The 13,792-nt window shown below is 40.9% G+C and overlaps 1 protein-coding gene across 1 annotated transcript in view; it reads right to left on the bottom strand.

Moving 5' to 3' along the window:
• The window catches only part of LOC119858032 (formin), a 284,466-nt gene that overhangs the window by 189,119 nt on the left and 81,555 nt on the right, over positions 1-13,792 (bottom strand). The window contains exons 5-6 of the mRNA XM_043516527.1: positions 5,176-5,963; positions 2,075-2,225 (exon numbers count right to left, since the gene is read on the bottom strand). Coding sequence (XP_043372462.1) covers positions 2,075-2,225; positions 5,176-5,963 — 939 coding nt within the window. The remainder of the gene's footprint in view (positions 1-2,074; positions 2,226-5,175; positions 5,964-13,792) is intronic.

Genomic DNA, 13,792 nt, shown 5'->3' with positions numbered 1-13,792 from the left:
GGTGCACGCCTTCCTGCACCGCTTCCAAGGGCTCGAATACGACCGGCAGCTCCTTTATTTCCATCCGAGAGGCCTTCCGCGAGACCTCTCCGGGCTGCCGGTCTTCTACCAGGACCTCCTCCAGACCTGGAAACTCTTTTCAATGACCAGGTCCGTGGCGGCCACCGAGGGGGCAGATCTCTTCGCAGAGCCCCTGCTACACAACCCCCAGCTTCGTGTGTAGGTGGTGGAGTCCTGCTCGGTGCGCCAGAGGTTGGTCCTGGCAGAAGTCACAAGAGTCGGAGATCTCCTGGACTATACTGGGGAGACTGGCTGGATCCCTTGATGCTCACTCAGCGCATGGGGCTCTCCAGAGCTTGTACTCCCCAGCGCATACTTCAGGAGCTGAAGGCCGCTTTGCTGCCCACTGCTCGGGTTTATCTTGACCGGATTCTACACGAGGGTACGCCCCGCCGACCCCCTACCCCCGGCCCGCTGGACCTTTTAATTGGACCCCTGCCCCATGGACCCAACCAACCCCCTCACCCCTTCACTGTAAGCTGGCTGCACGAGATGCAGCCAGTCTGCTTTCAAACCGTGCCAAGAAAACATCTATACACGCTCGTGCTCCATACTCTTCACGCCCTCACCCCCGTGTCCTGCCCCGATACAAAATGGCGGGACCTCCTGCCACCTTTGGAGGGTGAGGAGCCCCGGTGGGCCAGTTTATACTCCACCTTAGTCCCGAGACCCGCCGGAGATGTCAGGTGGCGGCTCCTTCACGGAGCCGTGAGCACGGGCGTATACTTGGCGCGGTTCACTTCAATCCCAGACACCTGCCCCTTTTGCAGCATGAGGGAAACCCTGGCACACATATACCTGGAGTGTGCCAGGCTGCAGCCCCTATTCCGGCTCCTCACCAATATTTTATTACGCTTTTGGTTGCACTTTTCCCCTCACCTTCTTATTTATGCACTCCCTATCCGTGGCTCCACAAAGTCACGGGATCTCCTGATCAACGTCCTCCTGGCCCTAGCTAAAATGGCCATCTATAAAACCAGAGTGAGGAGGTTGGCCGATGGAGTCCCCTGTGACTGTGGGGCCTATTTCCGATCCTCGGTCCGTTCATGTATCCGGGCAGATTTTCTCTGGGCGGCATCCTCTGACTCCCTTGACGCCTTTGAGGAGCAGTGGGCGCTGTCCGGGGTTCTCTGCTCGGTGTCACCATCCGGTTCCCTTCGTTTGACCCTTTGACCACACTCCTGTCCCTGTAATTTCATTAGTTGTCCCCCAAAATTAATTGGAATCTAGGTCCTGTGGATCCCCCTTCTAGGCTGGGGGGATCCTTTAGCAGTGGACGGGCTTCGTCCGTCCACTTCCCGGATCCCAAAAGTACTACTCTTCCATAGCCATCTGGCCTTGCCCCGTCACAATATATGCACACACAGGAGTGTGTGTGTATGTATATCTTCCACTACATTGCCTTATTTTAATGGACAGCCTCAAATTTACACTTAGACTAAATTATGATTAACATAAAACACATCTATCTAATCTAATGTGTTGGATTTTTTGTAACAATCAATATTTCTATGTATCTGGGTGGACCAAAATTTGCGTGAAAATCAGTAAGAACCAAACAATAGCATTTCTAAAACCTGGGAATTCTTCAGTAAAAACAAAAAGGGCCTTAATATTACTGTTGGTATGGACTCTTAAACATTTGTGTGATGCGAAGCACGCTCATTCTTTTATGCCTCACATTTTCACCAAAGTTACATCTTCTTTCAATACTTTGTTTTTGAACTTTTATTTTAAATATGAACAAAGATGTTAGGATGAAGGAATGCAAGTTGTCCTTTGTAAAAACAGCAATGTGTAGATTGAGTTTAGGTGCACAGTGGTTTGACAATTCACTTATAAACAAAACAGAAAATCCATCTATTATACACTAACATAATAACAATTCTTTTTTTCATATATTCAAGTTTTGTTGGCAGTTTCTATTTAACAGAATGTAAATCACTGTTTTTTTAAAACACAGAAACATGAACACACTCAATAAAGAGAATGTTATTATGAAAAAAATGTGTACCTTTTTGGCCTTTGTTTTCTTTTCATAAGACTCAGATAAGCGTTTTCTTTTTTCCTGAACTGCATCTTTGGAAAATAAATATTCAAATTCACTAGTATCAACTATGTCAGGTTCTTCTAATGAATCCCATAAAGTTGGTATAGATGTTTTGCTGAAAACAAATAAATAAAATTAAAATTTCACAACAAATATTTTAAAAATATATTTTCCATGTTAGATTTTAAAACCAGAACAGCAGCTGATTACCAGCCAACAGACAAATAACTTTTCCTCTTTTTTCTACTAGACTGGGTAAAGTGTCAAAAGAAATTGCAGAAGGCAGCACTAAAAAGTACTACAACACTTAAGTACTTATCTAAATTATTCAAGCCTACTGGTGATCAAAAATTACTATTTATTATTTGTACTGCACTAGAATGTTGGGTCACCAATCAAAGATCAGAAAAATACCTCGTGAAAACAGGCTTTCAAGAAAATTCTCATTTCAGTTAGGGTATGTCTACACTGCAGCTGGGAGGGTGCTTAACAGCTTGGATAGACAGATGTGTGCTAACTCTAATTAACTTACCATGGTAAAAATAAAAGTGTAGCTGGGGGTAGCATAGGCAGTAGCTCAGGCTAGACACCTGAGTACAAACCTTCCTGGTCCCCCTCGTTACGTACTTGGGCAATTAGTCCAAGTCACTCCCTATGGTACCCCCAGCTACACTGCTATTTTTAGCACACTAGGTCAAGCAGAGTGAGCATGTGTCTGTCTACCTATGCTGGGAAGCATGTTCCCAGATGCTGTGTAGACATACCCTTATATGGATGGAAATATTGCAACAGCAGCCTTGTGTTATTCTGGTTTATCGGCTTAGAACAAGGGAATGCACTATGCAAATGAAAAGTAATAAAAATAGTTGGCCAAACTTTTCTGAACCTCAAGGAAAAAAGTCTGGATTGAGTTTTGTGTTATTTATCTTATCAGTGATCAGTGGGATTCAGTTCACTTCAGATGAACTGAAAATGGCTATGTGCTTTCTATTCACTATTACTACTAGTTTGAGGAACTGGAATAGGTGCCTATTAGCATTCTGAACCCCTTAATACACAGTAAATTTTAAAGAGGGAAAATAGTTTTGCTCTCCTGCATCCTCCAAGAATGATCTGGTGCATGCAGAACTCACCCTCATATTAGTGTTTAAACATAGGGGTGTGTGAGTATAACTCTCCTGGCTTTATCCAAAGTTTGGGAAATCAAATACATAGTGCAACAAATGGAGCACTTCAGTACTGAATTGCTTTAGTTCTGAAACTGCAATACTTAGGGAAGTAAGTAAGTGGGATAAAATTATCCTCAGACTATTCTTAACTTCTATTGATAAGCTTGAAATTCTGAGTCCATTTCTTCCAGCAGGTGTCACTAACAGGCAATGGTATTATTAACAGTCATGAAATGGGTGGAATTGCAGTGGGGAAAAAAACTGTGTAAATATGCACATGGCTGCTGTCACCAAATGATTACTCTGATTAGATGCAATATGCAACAGAATTTAATATATATCCGTGCATGAGGGAAGGGGGAGGAATAAGCTAAAAGAATGCAAATTATTATTTTCTATCCATTTGGGATTCATTTACCCTGCCATTGAGTTTCCAGTGGGATTGCCAGTACTTTTGTGATTGGATATCTTTCTAAAAGATACAGTGTAGCTCAAACAGAAGTTATGGGCTTGATGCAGAAATCACTGGATGAGGTTCTATGGCCTGTGCATGGAGAAGATCAGACTAGATGATCACAAAGGCACTAACATCTATTTCTCAATTAACATCTATAGTCTGGTGGCACCTTAAAGATTAAAGATCATTCATGTGATTTTAAAATTAATAAAACCAAAATATTTTTAAAAGTAAATATATTTTGTCTGTGTACTTCAGAAATAAACCTTTTATTTTAATGTCTAAATCAAAGATTAGAGAGTATCCTGTCTGTGTTACTACACTGATATGCCTACGTGCCTGCTCCAAAATCATGCCTGCACTGATATGCATACATGCCTCCATAGATTTTTAAGGCCAGAAGGAACTACAGTGATCATCTAATTTCACCTCCTGCATATCACAGCCATATATTTTCACCTTAATTCCTGCAACTTTGGGTTGTGCTAGAAATACTTTGCTCCGAATCAGAAGGGAATCCTCCTTTTAGCTAAGTCACTTAGAGTTCTTTGCTACTGTAATTAACCACAAGAAATGTAAGAGAACATAGCAGAACTCGAGAGAAATCTTCAGAAAATGAACTCTGAAAAGCAGAAGTGTCTATGTATCTGTCTTTTCACCAAGCGGTGCTGTAAGCAGAGATGGTCAGGAAAATGCCAATTCATCAAACCTACATTTTTTCATGGAAACATGTCAGGTTTGATGAACTTTTGACAAACAACCACCTGGCAGGCTGCTGGCAACCCCAGGCTTCCAGGATCTGAGAGGCCAGTCTCACCAGGCAGATTGCCTTGGAGTTGCAGCCCTCTGTGGACTACCCCAGGGCTTCCAGACTCCCAGGCCAGTTGGCAGCCCAGAGAGCCTTCAAACAATTATGCATATACTTAACTGTACTCCCTTGGACTCCCACAGATCTATTCATAGAAGTTAAACATAAATAACAAGTTGCAGGATTGGGACCATAGAGGATAACACACTCCCTGCCCTAAAGATCCTGCAATCTAAAATGACAAGACAGACAAGCAATAATAGACAAATTCTTTGAAGCAATACTGGATACACATCCTCTGCTTTTTATTTTACCCTGTGCCTATTTGCTATATTTGTCAATGTCACCTATGAACTACTACTTTTAAACTTTTACAAATTTTAGTTATATTTTTCCATTTTAAAACCCATTGCTTATTATATATTGTTGTGCTTTTTAAAGCTTGGTCTATCTTCTGATTTTTTTAAAAACCTTTTTTTCCTTTCATGTTCCTTTTTTTTTTGGCTCTCTCTTTAACTCTTCTTTGTTGTCTTTTTTTTAAAAAAAAAAACCCAAAACCTTAAATACTGTACATGCTCATCCTCATGATACATAAATTATACCTATAAATCCAAATAAAATAACTTTTTACCTGCTGTCTTTGATTTGTATCCTAGTCCAGTACAAAGGCTTCATGGGACAGTTAGGTTCAATGGCAGGTTTTCGAGGACCTTGGTTTGAAGACAGAGTGCTATTGAAAAAGATCCCAGGAGGTGGCGGTGGAAGAGGAGGCCCATTTCCTGGTAGAGGTGGCCCACAGCCAGGCAGGGTAGGTGGACCAGGAGGCCCAAAACCTGGGAGTGGTGGTGGTGGCGGCGGCGGCAGCGGCGGTGGAAGATTTCTACAACCTGAAGGAAATGACTGTGGCCCAGATCCAAACTGGGATGTCAATGGAGTGGATGCCAAACCTGTTAACAAGGGAGGTGGTGGAGGAACTAAAGCTGGTAGTGAAGGTTCAGGAAGAGGAGGTGGTGGGGGTGGTGTTAGAGATACTAACACTGGTTTCTGTTCACAAGATAAGAGACTTTCTGAAGTCTGTATACAGTGACATGATTCCTTATTCTCATTTGGGGCAGAAATACTGTGATTTAAAGAAGAAATATTAAGCTTTTTAGGTACCATTTGGTTATTCTTCACAGGTATATTTTCCTCTTTACTAGGCTTTATGAAGGTTTCTCTGTCAGTTTGTATATATACATTTCTGTACGTCTTTGGTGGATTATCATCTTCAGTGGATACACAGATGTCCTTTGTTTTCTCATTTCTTCTATTTAATTTGTTTTCCAGTTCATTCTTGAGATTTGCAATGGTTTCCTCAAGCTTTGTGTTTGATACAGCATGCTCTCCACGAATCTGAAAGATCTGGAGTTCAAACTGAGACTGGAAAAACAACAAAAAACACCATGTAAAAACTGTGTATAATTAGGTATTAGATAAGGATGTGACACACTTTATGCAGATATACTGCCTACTAAAAGGGAGAAGAATTTTACAGGTCTTTGAGTTCCAAAATTCTTTCGTTCATCTATGAAAATTCCTAGATTTAATTAAATTTAGGAAATATAAAGGATTTTTCTTCTGTGAAGCACATTTCATGAATAATTACTCAGAATACGTCAAAAATACAGTTTGATAACTAAGGTATAGATTGTAACTTGCCTTAATGCAAACATGTAAGACCGCCTCTCTCAGCCCTAAGCAGCATCAGTGCTTTCAGACTCTTGTATCCAGAACCAGGTTCAGGAAGGAGCACAGTATTTGAACACCAGATGCTCCTTCCTGGGAACAAATAGGTGGGGAAAGGAAAGCACCAGTGCTCCACCTTCCCTGTGTGCTATCTCACAGAGCTGGCGGGGTATATAGAGAGAAGAAACCTGCAACCTTTCAAGGGCTGAAGTAAATTACCTCCTTTCACCTTCCCTCCACCAGAGCATGGGAGGATATATGGATCCAAGTAATTCAGTCTAACTGTAAATGAGTTACCTGCTGCATTAAGAAAAATATCCTTTGCCCATCCAAAACTTTAGATTCCTTTCTGCATGTCATTCTTTTTAATTGGTGCTTTTGAATTGGCCTTTTTTTTATTTTTCACTTTCATCCATTTGTATTGACTATATATTGTCATTAACATCTATTTCAGCTGGTTTTCTTTTTATGTTCACTAGTATTAATTTTTTGTTTATTGTTTGCTTGTTTGTTGATTTTATTCTTTGCTGGTTTTATGATAAAATCAGTACTGTACTTTTGGACATTATTCAACAATTTTTTAATATTAAAGAATTAAACTTATTCAATTTATACTATTTACAATATTTCATTAGACATATCTGATTAAAATGGTTTCAGATTTCACATCACATGCATTGTATTTAGTGCTAATTCTCACAGATACACAATATATGCTTAATATACTGAGAAATTAGAGAACAATTTGAACATTATACAAGCAGAGTAAATTGTCAAAACTACTTGATGGATTTAATTAGGTACTAAAGCAATTGTGATAGCAGTGTGTGTGTGTGTGTGTGTGTATAAGAGAGAGAGACTCAAAGAAAACTCTCTCTTAGGGAGGGAAGGTGAAAGGAGGTAATTTACTTCAGCCCTTGAAACATTATACAACCTCTCAAAAAACTCCCCTTTCCTAAACTCTTTACAGGAAAATTAAAATGCCTTCTTTCTTAAAAAGCAATACTAGAGTATTAAAAGTACTCCCCACTAACAATTGCTCTCTCACAAACATAAAACCCCCACCTTCATGTGTACAATTTTTATTTAAAGATTTAAAATGCCATATTTTTTCAAAAGGCAATTTAACCTACAGCTAGTAAAATCAACCTTTGGACCAAAGAGGGTATTAAAGAGACTTTGTTGTGATAAGTACTAATGACAGGCATTTTTTAAAAATCTAAACAATGAATAGAAACTAGAATTTCATATTACAAAACTTTGTTTTTTATGCTATGAAATTAAATGGATGTAGAGCGTTACAAACACCCTAAGGCAATCACCAGTATTATAGTAATGAATGTGATAAAAAATACAAAATGTGTGACCATTCAAACATCTCTGCAAAGTAATCCGATAGTAATGAGCTTAACAAAAAACAACACCATCAAAACCACTTCAGCTCCCTGTCACTAGTGAAAGGCTCACACAAATAAAAAAAGGAACATTCTTGATTGACAGGGGAGACACTTAAATTGGTTATATATCAAGTGCTGTCAAAAGTGAACAAAAGGACAGGTTTTGAGTAAATGCTCCTTTTCTCTATAAAAATGTATAAAGCCAGGGAAAGTGAACTACGAACTGAACACTGCAAACACTATCAAACTTTGCTTTTTACTGTAAGTAATCCAATTTTGTCAGTTTTTAGAACTACAATAAGTAGTATAAATATTTGCAAGATCAGGCCCTTGGATACAAATGTCTCTAAAGTTTCACATCCTATGATACTGTACGCTTTTTGGTCCTCTCAAATATAGTCATCAGCACACTGAAAGACATTTAAAAACAACATAACACTTCAAGCTCCGTTTTTCCCCTAATGTACAGCTTCTCTACCAAAGTTTATTGTGATTTATTTTAGTTACTAGTTCAAATGAACACTCCCCTCCCCCTCAAACTCAAGGACACTTCAAAACTTCATTTTTTCTAAATATTTTACTATAGAGATACCTTACACTGAGATTAAACATTTATTATCAGGCTAAATCACACAGGACAAAAGAAAATTACCTCCAACAATATTACATACTGGAAATCTGACCTGCAGAGGATCTAGTCAATAGGGAACTAAGAAAAAGAGTGTCCTTTTATAATGATGAGGAGTCCAGTGCATCTGAAGAAGTGGGTTTTTTACCCACGAAAGCTTATGCCCAAATAAATCTGTTAGTCTTTAAGGTGCCACCAGACTCTTTGTTGTTTTTGTGAATACAGACTAACACGGCTACTCCCTGATACTTTATAATGATGAACTGCATTTCAAGAGAGTAATAAACAACATTATCCAAAAAAGAAGTTTCCCTTGGTATTTACCTATGTCCATACTACCAACATCCCAGAAAAATATTGTTAACTGTTAACTGGAAAACTGTTAAAAACATCATTACAAACAATTTTATTTTAGATAACTTCATATACAATACTATGTTACCATTTTCAGCAAAGCAAATTTAAAAAGTGGTTTTCAAATCCATTTGACAGAGGAAGCATATGACTGTCTAGGTGACTTCTACACATGCTTCAGATGCCAGCTAAACATGAAATAAAAGATGAAAATCATAATTTGAAATATTCTGCAAACCAAATAGATGTGAAAATTTAATGACATCAAATACTGGATATTTAAGTCCATATTATTGTTAATAACATTATATTTACAGTCAATTTTAATTTGAAGAAAATAGTATTCTTTCTTTTACCTATAACAAGTGATAAAATATTATACTTTGACACATCCCTAATTCTATAGCTTGATAAACAAAATACAAAATTAAATGATGAAAATGATTTTCAAATTGCCATAATTTGTTAGGGGCTGCAAATATTTGCTTTACAAGGATTTACTTAGCCAGATATCTGTATAACATATAGAGTATTTCCCAACAAGAGTCCTAAATATATTGTTGTGGAGAAAGAAGGAAATAGCTATTTTTAAAATAAATATCAGGTGAACCTCGGTTTGCCTGTGTGATGTTATCCTGCATACTTCACAGAGTTAAATTAAAAAAAAATAAAAGCTGAAAGAGGAAATTAACAGGAAACAAATTAATGACAGAAATAAGGATACGAAAGGCCCTTGAAGGAACAACATTGAGAATAAGCTTTCTTTTCCCAGGTCAAACCTTGGATCATATACTAAAAACTTAAAGATGCTGGGGCTAAGCAGGAGGGAAGCAACATGCTGACAGACACACACACTGGGAGAATCACAGAGAGCACACTGCAGAAGGTAGTCTGTCTCTCCCAGCCAAAAAGGGCGTGTACTGGGCTGAGGGAAGGTTACAAAAGCTGCAGAGGAAAGATTAAGGTGCAGATAAGACTCATGCATTTAATCCTTCTGTTTTCCCCCTTTGCTCTGTATGCTATGTTCCTGTGGGTGAAGGAATAAATAATACTTTGCTTTGAAAAAGTGTTTTTCGTGTCACTAATCAGCCTCCCAGAGTAAAAGGGCTTAAAGGTGTCAAAATCTGTTGGGCCTATTGCGTTAATACAGTTGGGAAACAGTGGGGGCTGTTGTGCAGAGATCCAGTCCCAAAGTAGTTGGACCATGGAGTCCCTCCCAAAGTGACAGGTGCAAGAAGATAGGCTTGTCACCAGTAGGGTGCACTTGAGAGGGACAAAAAACAGGTGCACAGCTCGCCCTGTAAGCATGACAAGTGTACATTAACATATACGTAAAGTCTAATTGGCCACACATTTGATCTACATGGCTGGATTTAGTTCATATAAAGTTAACAGTGAAAAGCCTAAACTTGATACTTAAAGTGGTATTTAAAGCAACAACACAGGAAAAGCATTTGTGAGAAGAAGCCAAGAACAGTAGAATCATAGAATCATAGAATATCAGGGTTGGAAGGGACCCCAGAAGGTCATCTAGTCCAACCCCCTGCTCAAAGCAGGACCAAGTCCCAGTTAAATCATCCCAGCCAGGGCTTTGTCAAGCCTGACCTTAAAAACCTCTAAGGAAGGAGATTCTACCACCTCCCTAGGTAACGCATTCCAGTGTTTCACCACCCTCTTAGTGAAAAAGTTTTTCCTAATATCCAATCTAAACCTCCCCCATTGCAACTTGAGACCATTACTCCTCGTTCTGTCATCTGCTACCATTGAGAACAGTCTAGAGCCATCCTCTTTGAAACCCCCTTTCAGGTAGTTGAAAGCAGCTATCAAATCCCCCCTCATTCTTCTCTTCTGCAGACTAAACAATCCCAGCTCCCTCAGCCTCTCCTCATAAGTCATGTGCTCTAGACCCCTAATCATTTTTGTTGCCCTTCGCTGTACTCTTTCCAATTTATCCACATCCTTCCTGTAGTGTGGGGCCCAAAACTGGACACAGTACTCCAGATGAGGCCTCACCAGTGTCGAATAGAGGGGAACGATCACGTCCCTCGATCTGCTCGCTATGCCCCTACTTATACATCCCAAAATGCCATTGGCCTTCTTGGCAACAAGGGCACACTGCTGACTCATATCCAGCTTCTCGTCCACTGTCACCCCTAGGTCCTTTTCCGCAGAACTGCTGCCGAGCCATTCGGTCCCTAGTCTGTAGCGGTGCATTGGATTCTTCCATCCTAAGTGCAGGACCCTGCATTTATCCTTATTGAACCTCATTAGATTTCTTTTGGCCCAATCCTCCAATTTGTCTAGGTCCTTCTGTATCCTATCCCTCCCCTCCAGCGTATCTACCACTCCTCCCAGTTTAGTATCATCCGCAAATTTGCTGAGAGTGCAATCCACACCATCCTCCAGATCATTTATGAAGATATTGAACAAAACGGGCCCCAGGACCGACCCCTGGGGCACTCCACTTGACACCGGCTGCCAACTAGACATGGAGCCATTGATCACTACCCGTTGAGCCCGACAATCTAGCCAGCTTTCTACCCACCTTATAGTGCATTCATCCAGCCCATACTTCCTTAACTTGCTGACAAGAATGCTGTGGGAGACCGTGTCAAAAGCTTTGCTAAAGTCAAGAAACAATACATCCACTGCTTTCCCTTCATCCACAGAACCAGTAATCTCATCATAAAAGGCGATTAGATTAGTCAGGCATGACCTTCCCTTGGTGAATCCATGCTGACTGTTCCTGATCACTTCCCTCTCCTCTAAGTGCTTCAGGATTGATTCTTTGAGGACCTGCTCCATGATTTTTCCAGGGACTGAGGTGAGGCTGACCGGCCTGTAGTTCCCAGGATCCTCCTTCTTCCCTTTTTTAAAGATGGGCACTACATTAGCCTTTTTCCAGTCATCCGGGACTTCCCCCGTTCGCCACGAGTTTTCAAAGATAATGGCCAAGGGCTCTGCAATCACAGCCGCCAATTCCTTCAGCACTCTCGGATGCAATTCGTCCGGCCCCATGGACTTGTGCACGTCCAGCTTTTCTAAATAGTCCCTAACCACCTCTATCTCTACAGAGGGCTGGCCATCTCTTCCCCGTTTTGTGTTGCCCAGCACAGCAGTCTGGGAGCTGACCTTGTTAGTGAAAACAGAGGCAAAAAAAGCATTGAGTACATTAGCTTTTTCCACATCCTCTGTCACTAGCTTGCCTCCCTCATTCAGTAAGGGGCCCACACTTTCCTTGGCTTTCTTCTTGTTGCCAACATACCTGAAGAAACCCTTCTTGTTACTCTTGACATCTCTTGCTAGCTGCAGCTCCAGGTGCGATTTGGCCCTCCTGATATCTTTCCTACATGCCCGAGCAATATTTTTATACTCTTCCCTGGTCATATGTCCAACCTTCCACTTCTTGTAAGCTTCTTTTTTATGTTTAAGATCCGCTAGGATTTCACCATTAAGCCAAGCTGGTCGCCTGCCATATTTACTATTCTTTCGACTCATCGGGATGGTTTGTCCCTGTAACCTCAACAGGGATTCCTTGAAATACAGCCAGCTCTCCTGGACTCCCTTCCCTTTCATGTTAGTCCCCCAGGGGATCCTGGCCATCTGTTCCCTGAGGGAGTCAAAGTCTGCTTTCCTGAAGTCCAGGGTCCGTATCCTGCTGCTTACCTTTCTTCCCTGCGTCAGGATCCTGAACTCAACCAACTCATGGTCACTGCCTCCCAGATTCCCATCCACTTTTGCTTCCCCCACTAATTCTACCCGGTTTGTGAGCAGCAGGTCAAGAAAAGCGCTCCCCCTAGTTGGCTCCCCTAGCACTTGCACCAGGAAATTGTCCCCTACGCTTTCCAAAAACTTCCTGGATTGTCTATGCACCGCTGTATTGCTCTCCCAGCAGATATCAGGAAAATTAAAGTCACCCATGAGAATCAGGGCATGCGATCTAGTAGCTTCCGTGAGTTGCCGGAAGAAAGCCTCATCCACCTCATCCCCCTGGTCCGGTGGTCTATAGCAGACTCCCACCATGACATCACTCTTGTTGCACACACTTCTAAACTTAATCCAGAGATCTCATGTCAAACAAGTAAAAAAACCTCTGGAACTATCTTCTCATTTTGACCTCTCTGGTATCTCTAATGATGGCCTGAAAAGTGTGGGCTGTTGGCATCACTGCCCATTATGTATAAAACTTTCTGACAAAATCTATATGACTGCCTTCAGGAGTGACTCTACACAATGGAACCAGAGCAGAGTGAAGTATTTTTTCTTGCTTTGTCCACAGTAAATATGTGCTTAAAAAAAAGTGGAAAAACTGATGCTGATACGAACCTTGTTTGTGCCAAACACTGTGGAAAAACTGTTTATTAGTAATTCGGTTTTATGAAAATTCTCTTGCAGAGCTGGGGACAGTGAGATTATCTAGATTATTTGCCACAGAGTTTGGACCAGACTGGAGACTAATCAGATGTCTGTGCCTGATTTCTCCCCCTTCCCCAACCTCCATTTTTCTAAGTCTTACATTCCTATGTCAATGCTTGAAGTCCTACATTACATTTTTTTAATCTGCTTGTCCTTGTGTGTTCCCTCTCCTCCATCTTTGGATCTCTCCTTATGCAATGAGTAATCCACGTAGATGAATTTAGGGGCTATTGCTTGCTCTGAACAGGCCAGATAAACAATCTTTCAGATGAAATTACAAGGGCTACGTACAGTAGATGCCACATACCATACTGCAAGTCATTCTAACTTTTCTAAATTCAAATTGCAAATGCATTTCTTGTTACCAAAATTCTAACTGGCTCATTAATGTGCTATAAAAACCACTAAGATATTTAAACATACAATTACGTAAAACTCATAAAAAGGAAGACGCTAGTAAAATATTTAAATATGAACAAAAATCCAAATAAATTCTGAAGATATTTATTGTGACAAGAAGGCAAAGAACAGAGAAGTGAGACAGGATTTGAAGTCTTTGGGAAGTTTTGTTTGTAGGCACCCATCCCCCGCCGAGCGCCTCCCATCCACTGGCAGCCCTGCTGATCAAGTTCTTCCCCTCCCTCCCAGTGCCTCCTACCCACCATGGATCAGCCTTTTGGGCGGAAGGGGTAGATTGGGGGCAGGGCCTGGGCGGAGCAGGGATAGGA

Source organism: Dermochelys coriacea, chromosome 6, assembly GCF_009764565.3.
Source record: "Dermochelys coriacea isolate rDerCor1 chromosome 6, rDerCor1.pri.v4, whole genome shotgun sequence".
NCBI classification, from domain to species: Eukaryota; Metazoa; Chordata; order Testudines; family Dermochelyidae; genus Dermochelys; species Dermochelys coriacea.
The sequence above is the reverse complement of the archived record's forward strand: the minus strand, read 5'-3'. Positions and strand labels throughout refer to the sequence as shown.